A 22,320-nucleotide genomic window follows, 5' to 3' on the forward strand; every position below is an offset into this window, starting at 1 on the left:
AATCACTTCTACAATGAAACAGAGCACTAAAAACATGAAAGCAGGTGTAATGGGCTTATTGACAAAAGAACGGATAAAAAGAGAAAAACACAATGCAAATCTTGCAGTCATAATGCTAGGGTGCAGGGGGAGTAACACATTCAACTTTAATAATTAAAGTTCACAAAGACTTACAAATCACTGGGATTGTATCTACAACCTTTGGGTTTGAAATCTGGATTTTCACCATTAAGCCACACTACACATGGGGACACACTAATGCTTTTCATGTCTACCATTGATCTCAATCTCACACACCAGTTTGGCTCATGACTAATGTTAATTTCAACATTAATTACGTTCAGACATGTTGCATTCCTTTGGGATTAGTTTAGACGAAAACTAAAATAAATTTAATTAACAGACTCATTTATCTGGGCAGCTTACTAATGTGAACATCAGTTTCAATCAGGCCACAAATGATCAAGGTGATTTCTGATGCATTCATATATTAAATGGGCTCTCTGCCAGGAACGTCTCTTGTGGATCCTGAATGCATCAAATGAGTGGCAAGGTTGCCAAGTTGGGTTGAATACGGCCTCTTTTAGTCGTATGAGGCAGACGCTATGGGCTGTGGTCCAGACATCATCTATATCACTGATACAGAGATGTTTCTAATACACACTGAAGTCTAAAGTAAAATGCACCCATGCTTGATATTTAAAAACTGACATTTAAGGGAAATAACCAGAAATGGCTGTGTGTGCACTGTGCATATAAATAATGAAATGGATGAAACGGCTTAGCCGAGTGCTTTGAGATCGATTTGGGCTGAAGTTGTCTTTCTGAAGAGATACGGGAATGCATGGAGGCTGACTGTTTGATAAGAGAGAGTGAGACAGACAGAGAGACATGTTTGAGCAGCAGTCTTTGCACTTCAGATGGATTTCAGTGGCAGAATAATCAGACGTTAATTGTAGATAGAGACAAGGGATGTGTCTGGAATCTTAATGGCATGCTTTTAAACTCTTTAAGAGTTCATATGAACCGAATGTAGGATAATTACTGTGATTGAATGCAAAATCTGCTGCTTGGTGACAAATGAGTTTTTATAAAGCAGGCCGCTATTTTTTAAATGCATAAATGTAATTCAAACCTGTTTCTTACAAAACTCTTAATGTCCCTGTCTTTGTGCAATTCATGCTTCCTGTTTATGTTGCTATATAAACCATGACTCTAACAGACAAGGACAGGTTAAGGGTCATATTTTCCTTTCTCTGCTTTTCTCAAAACATGATTCTGTTGCCTATTCATCTGTATGTGTAGGCAAACAATGGCACACAGGTAGTATTTGTACTGAACATTTTTCATTTGAATCAATGTTAGATTACAACAGTAAACTCCACAGAATGGTAAAAATACAACAACGTAAAAATAAATAAATGTTCCGGTCACATGATCATATAATGTTTGTAATTAACTGCAGTTTGTTTGTTTATACCTTTATGAGTTCTGTAGAGGGCTGCAAATGTGACCACAAAGAAGGTGGTGGAGTATTTCCCAGCATTCACCAGGTGAGGGAAGGCCCTCCTGGTGTCACGGTAACGTCGCAGACACTGAACAAACCGCAGCCAGGCAGGCAGACAGTAGATGATGGCCCGAACTCCATAAGAGTAGCTGTTACACCGTTCATCACCTTATTTAGGAGGATAAAAATATGAATGCACATTTTTATTTCCAAGACCATACTACAATATTGTAATACAGTAATGTTAAAACATATCCCAGCATAAAACCATTATTTTTTATATGTATTTCTATCAATTAAATGATGATTATATAATAATTCAGAGATCAAGAATTAGGATTTTGTCTTGAAAACTTATGCATTTAGTTTTGATAAACTGAAATATATTTTACATATATACAAAATATGCAATATACGCAAATTACAAATGTAGTCAAAATTGCAAGTTTTTATCAAAACTGCAAGAATGTCTAGAATGACAATCTTGTAAATGTCACTTTATAATAAATAAATCAGAAATGAGTAATATGCTATCATTTTCCAGCAAATGTGTTTGTGAATTTAGGGCTGTCTCATAGATATATGAACTTTATTGATACTTAAATTTAAATTAAATAATACTAATACAACTAATACTAATAATTTAAACAAAATATTTTATAATGAACAGTGTTAAGCCCTGATGCTCACTTTCTCTTACTCTCTCTTTGTCTTTCTCCTCCTCTTATTTCTCAGTATTTTGCTATATTCCTGAGCTGGTGTGACACATTTCCGCACCATTACGCAGATGCTCTGAATTTCCTGGTCCATTTCACATGATAAACTCCACTGAACCTGAAGAACTCCTACCTGTGTTGACACTGTCTGTGCAATCTTAATTCATGTGCAAGAGCAGCTAATCAAAACCAGCCATTCATCTACCATTACATCTAATGCTGAAATTGGGATGGTTCAACATGAATAGCTCAGTCAGTCAAAACTTGAATCAGTACATTTCAGGATGGCATCATTCTGAATCAATTACCATATGTGGAGGGCAGTAAGCCGCTGCGATCTCCCCACTGCAGCTCCATGCTGTAGTAACAGACCAGATACTCCAGATCTGAGAGCACAATGACCAGGGAATTGAGTTGATCTGCCAGCCAAAAGTCTGCAAACTCCACTCTGTGGAACGGGGCGGTGAACACACGGAACTACAAACACAGAAAATATGATAGTTTAAATATTTATACTGTATACAGTGCATAGGTTAATCATTGAAGACAATAATAAACAGCAGAATTCATCGCAAGTGCTTTTTTCTCTCAAAATGAGGTGATATATGTATAACAGCTCAGTCCTGAGGCAGAGTGAACTCTATGAGACAGCGAGTGATGAGAACTCAGCTGGCTGAAAGCAGCTCAATGGGGTTTTTATTGACTGATCATCTGCAATCTCATAAGCTCCTCACCAATAAACCAGCTTTCACTGTCTATGTAATGATAGGGTTAGATGCATTTCAACATGAATCTAGCAAACTGTAAATCATGTTTGTCACATGACCACGTTTAGAAATCATACACAGCTACACATGATAAAAGTAATAACCATTTCTAATTTCTGCCATGTTGAAGCAAGTTATTTGGATAAAGATCATGAGTTATTAAAACAAGTTTCTTCAGGGTAAACTGTACCAGCAGCTTTGCCTTGAAATGCAGAAAATATGATTTATAATATTAATAATTTAAATACTAAAAGGCTAAAAAATGTAAAAGTAAACTAATATTGATAACAAATAAAAAGTTTGATGAGAAAGATTGACTTTTTATATGCATCCACTTAGAACATTCAACAATTAAAAATGAGAGCTGTAAATACAAAAATACCCAATTAAAAAAAAATAAAAATAAACTAACAAACAATAATATATATATAATAAAATAAAATAATAAAATAAATAATCTATTATAAAACTGTAAATAAAAACAACACAATTAGACAATAAATATTAATTAAATAAATTATGTGAAGAAAAATTAACAATATATTTATAATAAATAAATGAAATATATAACATACAATTACATACAGGCTACATGCTAATTTAGGCAAGTTACCTTTGTTGCCCTTGAGTCACATTGTTTCTTTCTTTTTTTCCACATATTTTCCTGTGGCTCAATCCTTTTACCCTATGAAATGAAACTGTACCTCTCTCAGCCTTCAGGCCATCGCTGACATTTCCCAGCGACACAGTTTTGCACTACACCGATCTATGCAATCATACTCTTCAGGCTCAAATGCCAGTGAATATCGATTTCCTCCCACACAAACTCTGATCAGTTATTTTTACCTGATGAAACAGGTGAAGGCGGTCCAAAAAATGGTTTTAGACATACAGGTCTGAATGTGAGGTACATTTCAACGTTACAGCTGCATGTGCGATGCACAGCTTGAGTTTGACAGCACGTTTGAGCTCTGGGAAGAAAGCCACCCACTGTTTGGCCATCAGTAAGTGTCGGTTTTAATCTACAGGAAGTGTATGTGTGTCTGCGTGTGCTCCAAGGAATAAGGCACCAGTCTAGGTCAATTAGATGTGGGGAGGGCAGTGAGACAGAGGCAGGCGGCTGCTGATGGCTCCATCCCAATAATGATTGCACAGGCACAGTCTTCACATCCGCAGAGATAGAGCTGCAATCTATTTTCCCTCACCTCACACAAAGACACACACATAATCACTCATGTACACACACAGACCTCATTGAAACACTCTGAACACACAGTTTGTGGTCGGTAATATATTTTTTGAAAGAAATGAATATTTTATTCAGCATAAAAAGACATTTATGATGTCGCAAAACATCTATATTTTAAATAAATGCTGTTATTTAGAACTTTCTAATTTTATTGATTCAAAAAAATATTAAGAAGCACACCTGTTTTCAACACCGATAATAATAAGAAATGTTTCTTAAATGCCAAATCAGCATAATAAAATGATTTCTCAATGACACTGAAGACTGGAGTAATGACTGCTGAAACTCAAGCTTTGCCATCCAGGAATAAATAACATTGTTTTATTACATTATTTTAAATTGTAATAATATTTCACAATATCTTAATGTTTTTTCAATCAGATAAATGCAGCTTTGGTGAGCATAAGAGACTTCTTTCACAAACATTAAAAAATCTTAAGGACTTTTGAACAGTAGTGTAGCTACATGCACACAGTATCTTTTTTTTCACACAGCCCAAGGGGAAAACAATTGTTACTACTATAAAACTAAAACAAATAGGCAGAGAAGACGAAATGGATGAAGCTGTTTGTGCACTGAAATGAGCCAATTAGCTCTTAGCTTATTTAATTGAATTTGTTATAAATGTGTCTGAACAGGTGGCTTTGCTATTAGAGGGATTCCAGTGAAAACATTAACTTATTGTCTTAAACAAGACAGGATATGATTGCAAATGCAGTTTATAACCCACTTTACTTGCAATTTGATACATTTCTAAGTTAAACAGGATATTTAATGAGAAATAATTGGGACTTTTTAAATCCATCTGGAACTGATTGGATCATTAAAAAAATGGGTGTATTAATGCATTAATATAATGGGTTGCATATCTGCATGGAGCCAATTAACAGCATGTAATAGCATGTAATAGCCAATATAATGTTGGCGTAAAATGTTTTTCACTATTTTTCACTATTTATCATTAATTTTTTGCGGCTATTGAAAGCTCTATGTTTATCAAATTGAATGGATTTGTCTCTCACCAAAAGTTTGATGAGCCAGAAACGGGATTTGTAGTAGGCAGTTTTGAAGGGGTTGATGAGGAAGAGCACCATGAAGCCGTAGAGGATGAGGGGGTTTGTCTGCATAGGGAGCCAAGTGTAGTCCGCAAACAGACAGGATAGGATGCTGAGACACCACAACACCCCCAAAAACCCTGCGATCTACAGCAAGAGAAAAGGATCAAACTGAACATACAGAAGCATTATTATTCTGATCAAAATCACTATCACTATCAAAAGTTTTTCCTTTCCTATTATCTTATCAGTCTGAATACAATGTCCTTATAGCTATACTCTAATTCAAAAGGGTTAGGTGAGAAAGATTTATTTAAAAAGAAATTAAAGTTTTATTTAGCAAGGATGCATTAAATAGATATACATGTATTATAAGAAATATATCAGTTTAAACAAACATACTGAGCAGCACAACAGTTTTCAACATTGGTAATAGATAGACTTTTTATTGAGCACCAAATCAGCATATTAGAATGATTTCTGAAGGATCATGTGACACTGAAGCCTTTGTAAGCACTTATTTCTAAAACATCAAATCAACAGACCCCAAACTTTTGAAAGGCAGTGTATATACAGGCTTCCTGTAAAGTTCCCTTCTACATGACATGTCTCACCTCAAACAGATGTTGATGTGAAAGATTGTTTCGAGGGTTCAGCTCAAAGATCAGCACATGATTGACACCCGCCTGCCTCCAGCCATAAGTATTAATCCCCAAGAGGAAGAGAAACTGAATCAACAGGAAACCGCCACGGTAGATGCGCACCAGTGGCCAGATGTTCTGATTACCAATGAAAAAAGCACCTGAGAGGGAAGAATCAGCCACACAGCTGGATTATCAACAAGGTTTATGTAAATTACTGCACTGTTCTAACACAAGTGAGTCGTACATTATCAGAAGTGCTGGAATTTATACATTTATACTTATGAATTTATAAAATGTATGTAACAAGATGGATATGGATTAAGTGTGTAACAAGGTAAAAACTGTACCAGTAAGGACAAAGGCGACAGCCAGGACAATGAAGACCCCACAATACAGTCCCACACGAAAAGTGGTCCAAGCAGGTGCAGGCTGAGGTTGAGAAAAAGCACATTTAAATCACTGCTGTGCTTATTCTGAAGCAAGGAGTACACCTCAGAGTACACCTACACTGAAATAATAGCTTTGCATTAGCATTTGGACTTGGGAAATATGTCATTGCAACTTAACATTTCAAGTTCTGTCACTACATTTACTTAGAATAGTTAGCTAGCAGATGGCTTCAACTCAAATATGTCTTTTAAACTTCTTTTTTTCTACAGCGAACCATATTTACATTTATGTTAGGCAAAGGACAGTGAAAGATTCCTGCTATGTATTATGGATGATGTTCCAAGCACACGTGTATCTCTCCACCCACCCTGTCTTTTGCATTGTATAGTTCCCGAGTACTTACACAACTGTTATTGACCTAGAAGTAAAAGTAATGCATGAAAAGACACTGCAGATATTTTTCACACGATTTTCATGCAGCTGTTTGCTATTATGTTATTCTTCACCTAGCATATTTTTTGCTTTCCATGTTGGTCTTGCTTTAGTTTTTTTGTATTTATCCCTTAAATAAGCAAAAAATAAACTATGTACACTTAATTGATTTCGGTATATAAAATACCTTTGATGCTACCAATAATACATTTAAATTAAATATTTAATACAGACACTTAATCTAATGTTCTTTTAAAGCAGACTTTACTGTCCCAGAGACTCCAGTGATGTATGTGTAAAAATAACAAGTCATTTAGAAAATTAACCTTTTATTTTTCCTTAAAAAATTTTAATAGGTAGAAAATCACAATAAAAAGAAAACTGTCAGAATCAGAATCTTAGCATGTGAAAATTCATTACATTTTCCTGAGACCCATCAAATCCTGAAACCTTACTGAGAAGAACATCTTTCAAGGATGGCTGAAGAACTGATCAAGTTCAATTTTCAGTTTTCAAAAGTTCAATGTTAAGCTATTAAAATGGGCTCTCAGACACCAGGTGGACGAGCATAACATTACACAATCTGAGTTTCTTTCTCACCTGTGCTGCTCCAAGAGGTGGAACTCTCAGCCTCTTCATGGCCTTCTGACGGTCACCTCCTTCCAGCTCTGTGGTCACCAGAGCCTGGGCACACAAGGGTCAAAGGTCAGACACCATTCTTTAGTTTAGTCATTTCTGCCCTGAATTCCACTTCATTCTAATGTGCTCTAGGGTTTTAAGTATCATTTATCATTTTCAGCAGCTATGGGAGTTTACACTAACACCAATACAATCAGATCACGATACAAGCAAGAAACCAGAAGTCCAAACGTGGAGTCAGGCAGCCTACCTCGGTCTCAGAGATGAGCTGTGTGATCTTCTTGCAGGTGTAGAATGGAGCCACCTCCACGTGAGCCACACGCCAATCAGCTCCACGCTGTGTGTCCAGAATCTTGTCATGTTTCTTCAGAATCTTACGGAATCCAGTGAAGTTCAGATTCTGTATCCGATTAGGGTAAATAAGAATATGAAATGAAGATGTTAAAATAAGAATATTTGCCCTTCTTCTAAAACAAGAAAGAGAAATTCTGTACTTCTTTATGTTGAGACACATCTACTCATTCCTTATTATTGCTATTTAGAGTAATGGAATAAAATAATCAGACGTTTTAGAACAAAAGTCATGCAATAAAAAATATTCCCGATCTGTGCACTCTGGACATGTGGTGCATCCTTGGATAGGTTTTAACTGTGTTAAAGCAGTTCGCATGTTTAGTGGACACCTGCTGACTATCCAGTCTAACTCATCCATTTAAATTTAATATTTGTCTATGAAACATATCTCAAGAACTTAAACATAAACATTTAGATCAGGGTTTCCCAACCCTCAGAACTGGTTCATGAGTTGATGGCAGGCTAATAATTTATTAAATAGTAAAAATAATTATTAAATAATAATAATAAGTAATAATATTTTTTTTTAAGTAAAAAATTAAAATAAAATTCTAAAGATATTTCAATCAATTGTATCCAACTGTATTCAGTTGTGTCAACTGTATGCAAACTTTTGACTGATGAAGAAAGTATGAAGAAAAGTAAAGAGAATAATATGCGAAAAAATATAATGTTTGTAAAGTGAAGATAAAATGAGTTAGAATCAAGTTAAAAAGATCAGCAGTGGTGATTAGCCAGCATATGTTGAGCTTTAGGTGTTGTCTCGTCAGCAGAGAACCAAAAAAACAAACAAAAACAAAACAGTGGAAAGGTCAAGACACCCAAGTGGCAGTCAGTACAACATTCACAACAGGAGACAAACAACAAAACATCAGACCTGGTAATTCTGCAGGAGGATGAGGCTGAGGTAGAACTCGCTGAAAGCCAGCTGCAGGTCTTTGATGTTGCGATGTTTGTTGCGCTCTTTGTTTGACAAAGGAAACACCGTTTTGCGGTGACTGCGCAACCCTGGAGCGTTGCTTTCATGCTGGGCATCCAGAGACGTCTGCAGCTCATTCTGCAAAGTTGCAAATCGGCGCTGTGCTTCAGCCAGTTTCTCTGTGAAGATCCAAAAAGACAAGACAATATTAATAATTAAGTTATTATAAGTTATTTGATTTATGGCCTTTGAGAGAACATGGAAAACAAAAGGCCTGGTTGCACACCAGAATAGAAAAATAATATCTTAAATGTATTAAAAACTATTCGACTGCATCTATTGAGAGACATAAAGCCTGCTTGGCTTACAACCCTGCAATGAAATGAACCAGAATCCATTTTGCATGACAAATAAATCCCTAATTCTACCCATCAACTGGAAAGTAACGCAGACAGATTTCCTGTTAGAGATGAGCCTCTTCCTGTAAGGGCGATATCTCAGACAGCATTATCCACGCTGGCCTGTGTCCCAGTGCAGTTCGGTGAACAGGACCCTGCTCACCCATCTCACTTTCAGAGGAAGGAATCGGGATATTATGTTCAGCAGACAAGTAAATACTGCGAGTCCTGCTGGCGTATGGGTGATAAGCCTCAGTAAGGGACTGAGCAGTCCAAGATGAAAAAGGGAGGGAGGAGGAGAACTGCCACACTTTGTCCCCAAGGCACTGATCATCCAATTTTCTCTACTAATGTGTCTTTTTCAGGGCAGTCTACTTGTACTGCCAAATTTTCACTGAAGTAAACAAAATAAATATATAAATAAAAAATTATAAATTATTATTTTTAATGAATTTAAATTTACAAAATATTTAAAAAATGTATTAATACAAATATATATTTATTAGAATACATTTATATACATTTTGTAATATTTATATAAATGTTTATTTGTTTTATATTTATATTCATTATGCTTAGAAATGTTTTGCTTTTTATTTTTATTTTATATTAATTCAATATATTCAATATACATTTATTTTACATTAATTATTTTTATAATAGTATTTATTATACGTTTATTAAATGTTTTCAGGTAACTCCAAGACAGGAAAAAATTCATAAACATTAAAAATAAATAAATAAATAAACATTTAAAAACAAATTGCATATGACAAAAAATTCTTAAAGATGTTCTATCTGATGAGTTTAAAAAGATGACAAGCAGAATTTGCAAACAAACGAAACAGATTTTTAAAATTATTATTTTGGACACCATTAATAATGCAAATACAAAAAAAAAAAAAAAATGACAGAACATCATTTTAATAGAGTCCAGACAAACATTGACTGTGAACAAAGATTTGACCTAAAAAAACAACAACAACATATTGAATAGACTGCACAAGCTTGTTTTCTTTCATGTAACATAAATATATAGTGTCCAGTCAACTATAATAGTCTGAATAAGGTCCGTACATCTTCAGGCTGAACGTTGCTAAGATGGTGCTAAGAGTTTATGTGCTTAACAGATCTCCTCCACTGGGACAAAGACAGCATGTTGTTAATTCAGGACCATTCAGGGGGGAGGCAGGGGTCTCAGTCATAACACAGTCTGGGTCAACTAGACAGAATTAGCTATAGTGCACTAACAGCGGCTGCCATCCTAATATAGATTTCCATTCTAAAGGGCATCATATATGATAACGCCTTGTATTTCACTACATAAACCAGCCTGGGCATACATGGACAAAATTATCTGCAGAGCTGAATAAATAAATTTGTATTTCTAATACTGTTTCTGAACAAATGAAACTTTACTTGTCTTATTTTGTGTTTGTGGAAAAAACATCCATGTGTTTTTCCACAAGGGAAAAATGAAAGTATGGGGTCAGAGATTTTTCCAGGTTAATGGACTTGCCAGCTTTTTTTTGGCTGGACAACTCGATTAGAGTTTATTTTGGTCCGTCTGTACAACCTGCAGCAATGAAGCAGTGAATGATTTTTGGTGGCAACTGGAGTATAAAAAGACTAAACCTATATTACAAGCAAGACAAGTGCTTTAATTTCATGTTAAATTATTAATGTACATCCACTTCTTTGTTTCAGAATAAATGCTGACCCAGCTGTCTCAGCTCATTCTGAGATTTTGATTTAGAAGGAGAATTAGCTACTGTTATATTCTCATTCATGATGCATGCTAACAATGCATCAATATGCAAACAAAGCATTAATCTCATCTTTAAATACTCGTTTATCGTGCCATCCCCCAACCAACCACTAGAGGCAGTAGAGCTCAGACATTCCTGCTGCCCTGAAGTCAACGCAACAACACAGATTATGTTGCAGTGTGCATATATTATCAGTCCAAACATAGTCCATTCACCTTGACGCATGTCAAAATGACTATGGCAGGCATTTCATACTACATCATGTACCCAAATAGCGCAGTACACCTAGACCTCATGCACAGGGAATCCCTTGACGGCATTTAGCGGGCCACTGCAGTTCAGACTGCTTCAACTTGTGCTACAGTTAGGATTATTAAAAGTAAACTATTAATGATCATTAATGCTCAAGAAAACTCTCCTGTAATCCTCAAAAAAGTTATTGTAAGACTGATTGACGGTGTATGCATTTTATTTTTTGTGGGAAGATGTACGTTTTTATTACATACACTTAGTTTTGGAGCCAGTAAGATTTTTTAATTAAATTAAAAATAAATTAAAAAATTAAATTAATATAACATTATTCAGCCAAATTGAATGTATATCAACATTTCTGAAGGCATGTAGGGAAAGCAATACCTGAATAGAATGTGTTGATCTTGGAGAGCTCCTTTTCACATGTCTGAAAGAACTTCTCCTCAAACTTGGCATAGTACCGTTTGACAGTGTCTTCATCTGTGACTGAAAGAGACAAAACACAAAGATGTAAATCTGGGTTCATTTTCATATTCAGCAGTGGGCACTAATGCACTCAGATTAGAGATTCATACGTCCCAAAACCCACATCAACATTCACAGCCTCCACCTTTTATATTGAGATAGATAGATAGATAGATAGATAGATAGATAGATAGATAGATAGATAGATAGATAGATAGATAGATAGATAGATAGATAGTTGCTATCCTTAATGGTTACATCAGTTCAGTAGATTTATTCCATCAGTATGGTTTGTTGAAAAAAAAAAAAAGATTATAACTGAAATTGACACTGTGGCCCAACAAAGCACTGAATATACAAAAAATGGAAAATATTATATACTGTTCATTTTATTTCCATAAGAACTCTGAACTTGAAAATATCAGTGGCTTACAAATCACATTTTGTGAACAAAAACTTAATTTCATTAACTTAACATTAACAAATGGAGCTCAAAGAATTTATTATTATGTGCAATACCTTTTCAGAGGTTCTTTTTAGGAACATATATGATCACTTTTGAAGAATCTACATATCTACACAAAGCAAGAGACATAATGACCCAGGATGACCTCTGACCCCTTCCATCTCTCTGTGTGATTTATAGCGAAGAGAGATAGAGTAATTCTCTACATCCATGGACTCCGGTTCCCCTAAATGACATATTCAGCCCACATACAACTACAACACAACATTCAAATTCACCATATCTCCGGTGTTCATGAAATCTATTTTTTTTAAACATCTTAATGCACATTCCTCATCTACTTGTCTTTTTTTTTTTTTTTTTACAAATTTTAACTCCAATCAAATCTATATGGATAAAGATCCATTTTCCACTGAATTTTCTGTGCCACAAATATGTTACATTACATACATTAAATAAGTAATAAATACCATTTCATGTCACTTTTAACAAGAAATGACAAGAAAATTGAAACAAATCGCACAGCTTGCCACAAGAAAAACATGTATACTCATTATGTCTGTGTTGTCAAGGTAACAGAGGAGGCCCTGGGTAATGTCTTAAGTGGTGTCTTCCTGCTGTTCATCAAGAGAGCCCTAGTTAGCCTTACAATGGCTTTATGGCTCTGTCATGACCCGGACACAAAGGAACATGACTTCAGCAAGAGAATCACTTTAGAGAGAAATGAAAGAAGAGGAAGAGACCAGATCAACAGACTAGAACATGTTATGATGTGTATTTCAATTCTTGGCATCTTGTATGCATGCAAACACAATAAAGGTGCAGTGTGTGTCGAAGGAAATCAAAACCACCACCTTGGCATCCTAGAGCCACGTTCTATCAACAACACAAAATGCAAAGAAAAAGAAAACCTGTAGAGTACATTGTCTACATTTAATATCACTCAGTTTTGTTGATGGATGTCACAAGTTACACTGTATCATATTAGATACACACATTTCTAAGGCCTCTAAATTATGATCAATATTGATCAAAATTTTGCTGAGAAACCTGTTATACACAATTTTCTACATGCCTTCTGTTATCTTATATTTATATATTTATTATATTTTTCAAGTAAAAGCTCTTTTATTATAATTCTAAAAATGCCCTTGTGTCATTTTTGCTGTGACTCTTTACCTTTTTTTATAAAATAAACTTAAGAATAACTTTTATATTATTAGTAATATTTCAAGATAAACACTTGAATGAAGATACGGTTTGCATGATTATCCATTGTAATTCAAATATGACAAAATTTCATTCAGATTGGCTAGTTTATATATTGTGGCGAGACGAGCCAACGACAGACACAGTGGGCGTGGCGTCAGGCCTCGGAGAGGTTTTTATTTAACAGAAAAACCAAAACAAGGGGGAATAAAGTGTCCAAAAGGGGAACAGTGTCCAAAACAACAGGGAATCTGGTGTCCTCGTCGTGCTGCGGGGTTCGTGGGGGTCTGGCGGTGTTCACGGAGGGAAGGGTCCAGGTAAGGGGCGGAGTCCGGCGGCCTTACGCGCTCCCCTCTTCGGTCCGGGGCGCGAGGGGCGGCGGCTTCTTCTAGCGGCTTCATCCTCCTCGCTGGCCGCGGCGCTTGCAGGGGATGGACGGCCCGGCATCCTGGCCCGACGGCCGTGTAGACGGGTGCGGTTCTCGACCGGACCGCGGGTCCGGCAGCTCACGTCTCTGGTGGCGCGGGAGTCCCTCAACGCACCCTTCCTGGACCCACGAGGACACCAGTGTGCATGCACGGGGAAAGAGACCGGTCTCTCGAGGAGAGGCGCGTTGGGCTTTTAAACAGCGGCGGTGATGAGGCTCCATTTCCTTCAGGTGTGCCCCATCACACGCCGCCAGCCCTAACTCGTCCAGCGCCCCTCCTCTCTCCCACACCCACTCCTATCGGGAGCCTGGTGAAGGGCGGCGATTTAGGACGGGGTGCCGGTGATTATCAGGGAGGAGGCAGCCGACTCGTCACAATATATATATATATATATATATATATATATATATAAATTCACATGCCAGTCTTTACAGGGTTAAATCTCAAACTGATACCAAGAAAAAAAATACTATGCTGTATCACATTAGTACAGTTTTAATATTGTTTTCTTTTCAATTTGTTTGGTCTCAGGCATAAAACTCAGTGACTGTCAGTGTTTTAATTCAGAAAGTGAAGTACAGAACCCTGACATCAGCACACTTTTCCTGACTAAGAAGCTTGCTATCTGTTAAATCCTGCACATAAATCCTGCACACCGATCCTATAAAGCTGCAAACTAACACTCTTTTGCTTATCTGAGGTTATTTCTCTCTCTCTCTCTCATACTCTTTTCCTCACAAGCTCACATGAATATAACATTTTCCCTCTGGGTGCCTAGATTTACCAGACCTGACTGTGCCCATGGATCAAGGGATCAAACTGTGTATTGTTTTACCCAAAAAAAGCCCTGCAGGAAGAGGATTCAATCTGTCTAGACTTTCGGAATAAAAAGCAAATTATTATTTTTTTAATTCTTACCCAGTAGGATTACAATGCAAGACTGGCAATTTCAACTGAGCATGTACATGATTTTCCAGCAGAGACAGAGAGAGCATTGCTTGTATTGTCCAGAGTGAGCGATATCATCTCTCATTAGAGGGTTACTGGTGGCGAGTAGAGATTCCTCGCGACAGCTGTATGAACTCTCATTTTACAATCCATTTAACCGCCTCAATGCTGTTTATCGGCCTTGTCTTGCTGTTTTGCATTGTCGCGCTGCAGCCAAACATGGGTGCGAGTCCCTTATCTCCCCTCTACATGGAGATCTCAATCATCGCAGTTGAATTAAACTGTACGCCTGACAGCAATAAAGAGGCACGGGAAATGCTCTGTTGTTGGAGTTTTTTACGAGGACCCATCATCCTGAGTAAATTAGAGAGGGTGATTATTCGCTCTCGCTGGCGCACTCTATTAAAAGGCTGAAGTGTGTGGGTGGGATTGCAGGAGGATAGCCGAGCGGCAAAACCAGTTAAGCAGGAATGATGCATGCTGGGAAAGAGACACAAAGTGAAAACATGAAACGCAGCACATAAAAGCCTTTTACAACCATCCGTTCACCCCCCTGCCCCCTGGGGTTCAACCAGATCCTCTGAGATGAAGGAAAACCCTCGAAGCCGCCTCAGTCTCTCCACCAGCGCTCTCGTCCCTCAAGCCACAATTAGCCCAACCAATCAGGAAACTTCTAGAGTTGGGAGATGATTAGCAATGCACATTAACGAGTATGGTACACCCAGAGCAGTGTCTGTGTAAATAATGTGTACTGTATAAAAGTAAAGTAAGCATGAGGGAGAAGCTCTTCAGAGGTCTCAGTCTAGACTCATTCAACATAGCTGTTCAGCGCATTGAGAGTGTAAATCTTGGTTTCTGTAGGGTTGGGTGAGGGCGGGGGGGCCATGGGGGATTCCCGGCAGCATCCAGCCTGGGCGAATACATTAGGAAGAGGGGTGGAGGACACAGATGGGATGTGAAATGGATGATGGGGTATGAAATCTGAGCTGGTCAGAGACATGACGCTGCTACCAAGTCGGTTCACAAAAATGACACAATGAAATATTCAGCTGAACATGTCATTCTGACAAGATACTTTTAGAAAGTTTCTGCTTGTTCTTGTTCATTTTTAGATTCAGCCAAAGTAAGATATTTGGTTTTTTTTTCACACAATATATATACAGTAAATAAACTAAATATACTTTTTAAAAATGAAATATAATTGACAATTTGTTATTCAAAATGTAAATTAATCGATAATATGTAAGGCATAAAATGTACAATCAGTCACCAGTCATTATCTAACTTAAAATTAAATATATTGAAATTAATATGACAATTTTTTATATATTACATGCTAATAAATAAATAAATAAGAATGATGTACTAATGTACTAGTGATATAGTTGATGTACTAAGTTCAACTAAGAGACTGGGAGATAAGGCCAAAAACATTATCACAATTTTTTTTTAGTTCAGTCAATATTGATAATCACCACAATAAATGTCAAATCTTTAGTTCTTTCAAGTGTAAAGGCAGATTTTTTTAATCATGAAAATTATATTGTGATAATTATTGTTATCATTTTATCACCCAGCCCTATGTTCAACTGGGACGTTTAATTATACAGTTTAGTGGGCATTATATTCACATAATTGTATTTGCTTGGAAAATTGAAATTGAAAAACAACTATAGACAAAAAGACAATAGATGCATTTTAACACTGTTTCAAAAAATGAATGGATGAATCCAAGGTTGAAAATACTTTAACATTTCAAAGGTTAGTTAATTCAGAGTTCAACAATGAAAAAAGAAGAGAAAGAAATAAAAGACAAAAATGTAACTTCTTTGTTCTTGGTAAGTGTTAATATTATACCTTGGAAAAATAATTTTATTAATTCTTACATTTTATAGTTTGGGAATGTCTAGTAAATTTAACAAACTTATTTTTCTGTCCTCATTTGATAGCAGCTCCACTCAAGTACATGAGCTGTCCGTGGTTCTGAAATTGTGTTCCAACTGCAGAACAATTCCAAAAAAACTATTTTAAACTGATTATTTTATTTAAACTGACCGATACTCTTTTAAACTTCTATAACGAGACATTTCATTTCATTCTCAAAGCACTGAGAGAAAAGTTACAATTAAAAAGGCATTTGTGATTCCAAAGTTTGACCTAAATCTTTCATACTGCATCACAGGAACCCTTAAAATAATTACCTTAAAGTGCACAACTATTTCAATGTAAACTTTGTTCTCATCCTCCCGACTGTTATTCTCTGGATATCAGATGGGAATATCTGTTCCATGTCTTCATACTGACAGATCAACACAGTCATTCCATTCCTCAAGAATGTGACTTGACAGTAAATGCTTGTAAACAAGCAAACATAATTTGGGTGATTTAGGCGACTCTAACATCTGCAGTCTGTTAGAGAGCAGTACACACAGGATATTCCCCTGTAATTGTGTTGGAGGTTCCTGGGGTGGAAACATCGCATTAGAATCAATCGGGAAACATCAAAGACTGGAGAGCTTATTCTTATTGACTGAACAGATTTAAGGACACATTAACATAGAATTTGAATGGGATTAATAGGAAAAGTTTAATATGGCAATAGCACTTAGTTTAACTATGAATGCATCTCTCAAAAAGGATTGTCTACTTATCTCCACATAATCATATAACACCCTCATAACACACACACAAACACACACACACACACACACACACACACACACACACACACACACACACACACACACACACACACACACACACACACACACACACACACACACACACACACACACAAATATTCAGAGACTCAGCCACATATCTGTTTTATTCTGAGTTCTGTCTTAAAATATCTCTGTCTTTAGCTGATGTGGGAATGAAAAGCTGATGTTGAGATTGGCAGTGTGCCGACCCCGCTGAGCAGCTCAGCTGTGAAGTGTTATCAGTCCAGCTCACAGTCAGACACAGGCCAGACGTCTGCAAGCTCTGCCTTAAAAACAGCTCCATGACGGCCCTGTGAAGATTTCACTCTCTCTGACTCACAGGAAGCTAGAAAGGTCACTGATAAAAAATCCACTGAAGATTTGTCTCCTTTGTTTAACTCAGATACTTATTTTAAATGCCATGAGATTAGGTTCACAACATAAGAGGAAATGTCTGTCTGGCAAATTTATTCAATATAATGGTATAATAATGTATGAACTGTATATAAATAAAAAACTGCCTTGGAACATTTCTGATAAACTAAACTAATCTAAAATAAAATAGAATTAAATAAAAACAGTAGACAGGCAAAAAGATTAAAATAAAATGTAACTTTATAGAATATAAATATAATATATATATATGATATTTTATAACACTAAATAATAAAATATATAGAAAAAAGCCCTTTGTATGACACTATAAATGACCATCAAAGAGCATATGAAGAGTTCAGATGCAAAAGCCTCTAAATGCCATCTGAAATTTTCTTCTAGAATGATCATTTTTATCAAGCTCGTATATTTAAGTTCAGTAATTTCACTTAAATGACAATGAAAATTACCTATTAATTGTCATTTAAGTGAAATTACTGAACTTAAATATACGAGCTTGATAAAAATGATCATTCTAGAAGAAAATTTCAGATGGCATTTAGAGGCTTTTGCATCTGAACTCTTCATATGTTCTTTATTTTATCATGTTTAATTAAAACCTAAGCTTGTCCAAAAAGTTCATTTTAAATACACAGTACAATGCTTTCTGGCTGTGCATCACATCTATATTTAGTTCTATTAAAAAGTAAAAGGTTTCTTGAATTATATGCATTCACAGCAGAGATATTTAACTGCACTATACCTGAACCAAAATGTAGTAAGCATGATACCTTTAAACTCGTTTCACCTGGTTTTCTTCAAATGCTAAGTCTGTTACAGAGGCAGGGTTCCACTGTGACGCCACAGAGGTAATGTCACCTCTGAGAATGGCAGAACGGAGCTTTCAATTATCTTCAGGCAGCATGTCTGCAGGCCAAGAGGCTTATGAAACAAAAGACTTATTAATCTAGTCCCCAGCGGTGAGCTCTGTCCTCTGAATTAGCAGGGGTGCATATTTTAACACCCACAAGTGCTGCATCTCATCTCCGGTAAATGTCAGAGAATAGAGCTCTAAAAAAGAACAAGTTTATATAAACTACCATTTTAAAGTTTGGGGTTGGTAAGTTTTTGAAAGTCTCTTATGCTCACAAATTATTATTTCAGCCTTATTATTTCAGTCTTCAGTGTCACATGATCCTTGAGAAATGATTCTAATACGCTGACTTGGTGTTCAAGAAACATATTATTGTTAATGCATGCTGAAAACAACTGTTTAATATTTTTGTGGAAAATTCATTGTTTTATTATATATATATTTTTTAATTCTTTGATGAATAGAACATTAAAAAGAACAGCATTTATTTGAAATATAAATCTTTTGTGCCGTTTTAATTTGCCGTTACTTTTGATCAATTAAATGCAATTTAATGCTGAATAAATAGCAAATGTATTTAATTTTTAAAATGTTTTATGTTATTGTTTAACAGCCTTATACAAGGTACTAGCATATGATCTTCATCTTAAGTTTTACAACCAATTAAGGTACAGTTATTACTTTAATAAGCTTGCTAATTCAGAAATTACTCCAATGAGTAATGAGCCGATTTAAATGCTTTAGGCAGAATGAACATGAGTGGGTGGTTTAAATCATGTGACATTACTACACTCTGTTCTCTCTCTCCGCTCTTCAAACCTAAATAACATGGTTCATTATCACCTCCTCCCTTAAGTATCTCTGCAAAGACAGTAACCAGTTTATGGATACATTCCACTGTTCTTTCAGGCCCATTACCCACACACACATACACACACACACAGGTGCCCATACAGCTCTATTACAGCTGCTGAGGAAGAACAGGAGCCGAGTGGAAGCATTTTGACAGGATCTCAAGATATAGAGGACTCTGATAATGCCTAGGGCCGGATACAGTGTCTCCAGATTTGGATCCAGATTTTTAGCGGATATCCTACCTCTTATGTCTCTGAAAGGAATTTAGACTCCGTGATCAATATATTTGGTCTATTTTCCAGGAACAGAATGACTGTACATAAGTTTATTTTGATGTATACTGGCATAAACATATCAGATATGGACTAAAAGCTATAAATCACCAGTTTTGATCTTTTTGAGAATCTTTCATACAAGCAAAATAATTAATATAAATATTAATACATTGATTTATATTTAAGCAATTTATTAGAAAATGCACAACCACAAATAAGGCAATGTAAACGCACCTGTTTCATCCATACACAGCAAGTTGCAAAAATTAAATTACAAAATTACATTGCTTCTACCACATTCAACAAACCCTGATGCCATTCTACTTGCAATCTAGACAGCTTTAATGATTTGAATGGGAGCAATGTCATTTTGATAGGGTGTTAAACACACTCATTTTCATTTTTGTTCCATGTCACTACACTTCCCCACCTGCCTAATCCATCAACATCATATGCCTTGCTCAACAGTCAACAATAGCTGTAATAATATTAATTTGTCTTTTATACTGTAGAATAGACATGTTCAGGTAACCTCTGTAGTCGTTTGTAACAAACGAAAGCACACCTTGGTCCATATTTTAGTCATTAGTTACTGATGACAGTCCTAAGCTGTCTCATGTCTATAGGGCACCTCAACAGCAAACAACAATTCAAACAGCGGTTAATGAGATGTCTTGCATTTCTGCCTCCTCCTGCCTTCCTGAGACCAACACAAGACACACAGCAAGATTCAAGATTCAAAATTCAAGATCTTTATTTGTCACATACATGGGTATATGGAGAGCAAATGACCAGCAGTGAAATGTAAGTCAGGTCCGCTCCATGGACAGTGCAATTATTTAAGAATACAAATACAAGAAAATTATATATAAATATGGTATGGAAAAAGTAAAATAAAAAAGAATAAAATAAAATGCTTATAAAATAAAAATGCGCAGGACAGTATACACTTAATAAATATTAAGATGAGCAGGAATGTACAAGAGAAGAATGTGCAAACAGGTTGTACAGGGTATTTACATAGCAGCAATAGAGGTAAAAATGTAAATAAATAAAAATAAAAAAAACTGTAGAAAATACTGTGTGCTAGTGACAATGTCCGTATATTAAGTATCTTACTGATAATTAAGTGAAGTCATGTAGAAGTTAAGAGACTGCGTTTGAGATTAGGAGCCTGGTGGCCTGGGGGAAGAAGCTCCTCCTAAGTCTCTCAGTTTTTGCCATCAGGCTACGGAAGCGCTTACCAGATGGCAGTAAAATGAAAAGATATTTACCAGGGTGGTTAGAGTCCTTAATGATTTTAACAACTCTGCTTTTGCAGTGTTTGAGGTAGATGTCCTGCAGAGAGGGGAGAGCAGACCCTGAGATGCGCTCAGCTAAGCGCACAACTCTCTGCAGGGCTTTGCAGTCTTGACTGGAGCTGTTCCCATACCACACTGAGATACACTCAAGTCAATACACTTTCTATGGCCCCTGAATAGAAAGTTTTCAGGATTGCTGGTGAAACCCTGAATTTCCTTAGCTGTCGCAGATGGTACAGTCTTTGCCTGGCTTTATTAACCTGTGTTTGGATGTGTGAAGTCCAAGTCAGGTCCTCTGAGATGTTTACACCGAGGTACTTGAAGCTGCTCACCCTCTCCACAGGGGTCCCTCTGATCATGAGAGGAGTATAGGGCCACTGCTGTCTCTTCCTGAAGTCAACGATCAGCTCTTTAGTTTTCATTATTGTTGGAAATGAGGCCCAGAACCACAATATCTTCAGCAAATTTGATAATAGATGTGGAGCTGTGGGAAGACACACAGTCATGTGTGTAGAGAGAGTAGAGCAGGGGACTCAGGGCACAGCCCTGTGGAGCTCCCACATTCAGGGTGATGGAGTTGGAGGTGAACTGGCCTACTTTCACCACTTGAGGTCTGCCGGTGAGGAAATCAAGAATCAGCAGCTGCTCCCTGCTTTCTGAAGACTCTCCAAATGTGTGTGGAAGAAAGAAGGAGAGAGAGAGAGAGACATGTGGTTGTGTGTTTTTTTCATATGTTGCATGCCATGTACAAATCTAATGTCATTGTTACACTGCAAAGGTGGCAAAGAAGCTGCATTTGAAGTGGCAACAATTAACATAACTACTGTACATACATATAATTAATTATATAATTTGTATTATATATATTGACATTTTTATTTATAATTTCACATTTAAAAATTATATATATATATATATATATATATATATATATATATATATATATAATTCTAATATTTAAAAAATTTCATGTGTATATATTTCACATTTTAAAATACATTATATATATATATATATATATATATATATATATATATATATATATATATATATATATATATATATATTAGGGCTGTCAAATGATTAATCACGATTAATCACATCCAAAATAAAAGTTTTGTTTACATACTATATGTGTGTATACTGTGTATATTTATTATGTATATATAAATACACACACATGCATGTATATATTTAAGAAGAATATGTTATGTTTATATATTAAATATATTTATATATAATATAAAATATAAGAATATAAATATATAAATGTATATACATGTAAATATTTTCTAAATATATAATTTATGTGTGTGTATTTATATATACAT

The 22,320-nt window shown here is 35.9% G+C and overlaps 1 protein-coding gene across 1 annotated transcript in view; it reads right to left on the reverse strand.

The window, feature by feature from the left end:
• The window catches only part of LOC109108278 (xenotropic and polytropic retrovirus receptor 1 homolog), a 66,244-nt gene that overhangs the window by 9,069 nt on the left and 34,855 nt on the right, over positions 1 to 22,320 (reverse strand). Inside the window, exons 3-11 of the mRNA XM_042761885.1 lie at positions 11,476 to 11,577; positions 8,631 to 8,851; positions 7,650 to 7,799; positions 7,361 to 7,444; positions 6,286 to 6,367; positions 5,909 to 6,096; positions 5,262 to 5,441; positions 2,532 to 2,700; positions 1,481 to 1,675 (exon numbers count right to left, since the gene is read on the reverse strand). Coding sequence (XP_042617819.1) covers positions 1,481 to 1,675; positions 2,532 to 2,700; positions 5,262 to 5,441; positions 5,909 to 6,096; positions 6,286 to 6,367; positions 7,361 to 7,444; positions 7,650 to 7,799; positions 8,631 to 8,851; positions 11,476 to 11,577 — 1,371 coding nt within the window. The remainder of the gene's footprint in view (positions 1 to 1,480; positions 1,676 to 2,531; positions 2,701 to 5,261; positions 5,442 to 5,908; positions 6,097 to 6,285; positions 6,368 to 7,360; positions 7,445 to 7,649; positions 7,800 to 8,630; positions 8,852 to 11,475; positions 11,578 to 22,320) is intronic.

Source organism: Cyprinus carpio, chromosome A8, assembly GCF_018340385.1.
Source record: "Cyprinus carpio isolate SPL01 chromosome A8, ASM1834038v1, whole genome shotgun sequence".
In the NCBI taxonomy this organism is placed as follows: domain Eukaryota; kingdom Metazoa; phylum Chordata; class Actinopteri; order Cypriniformes; family Cyprinidae; genus Cyprinus; species Cyprinus carpio.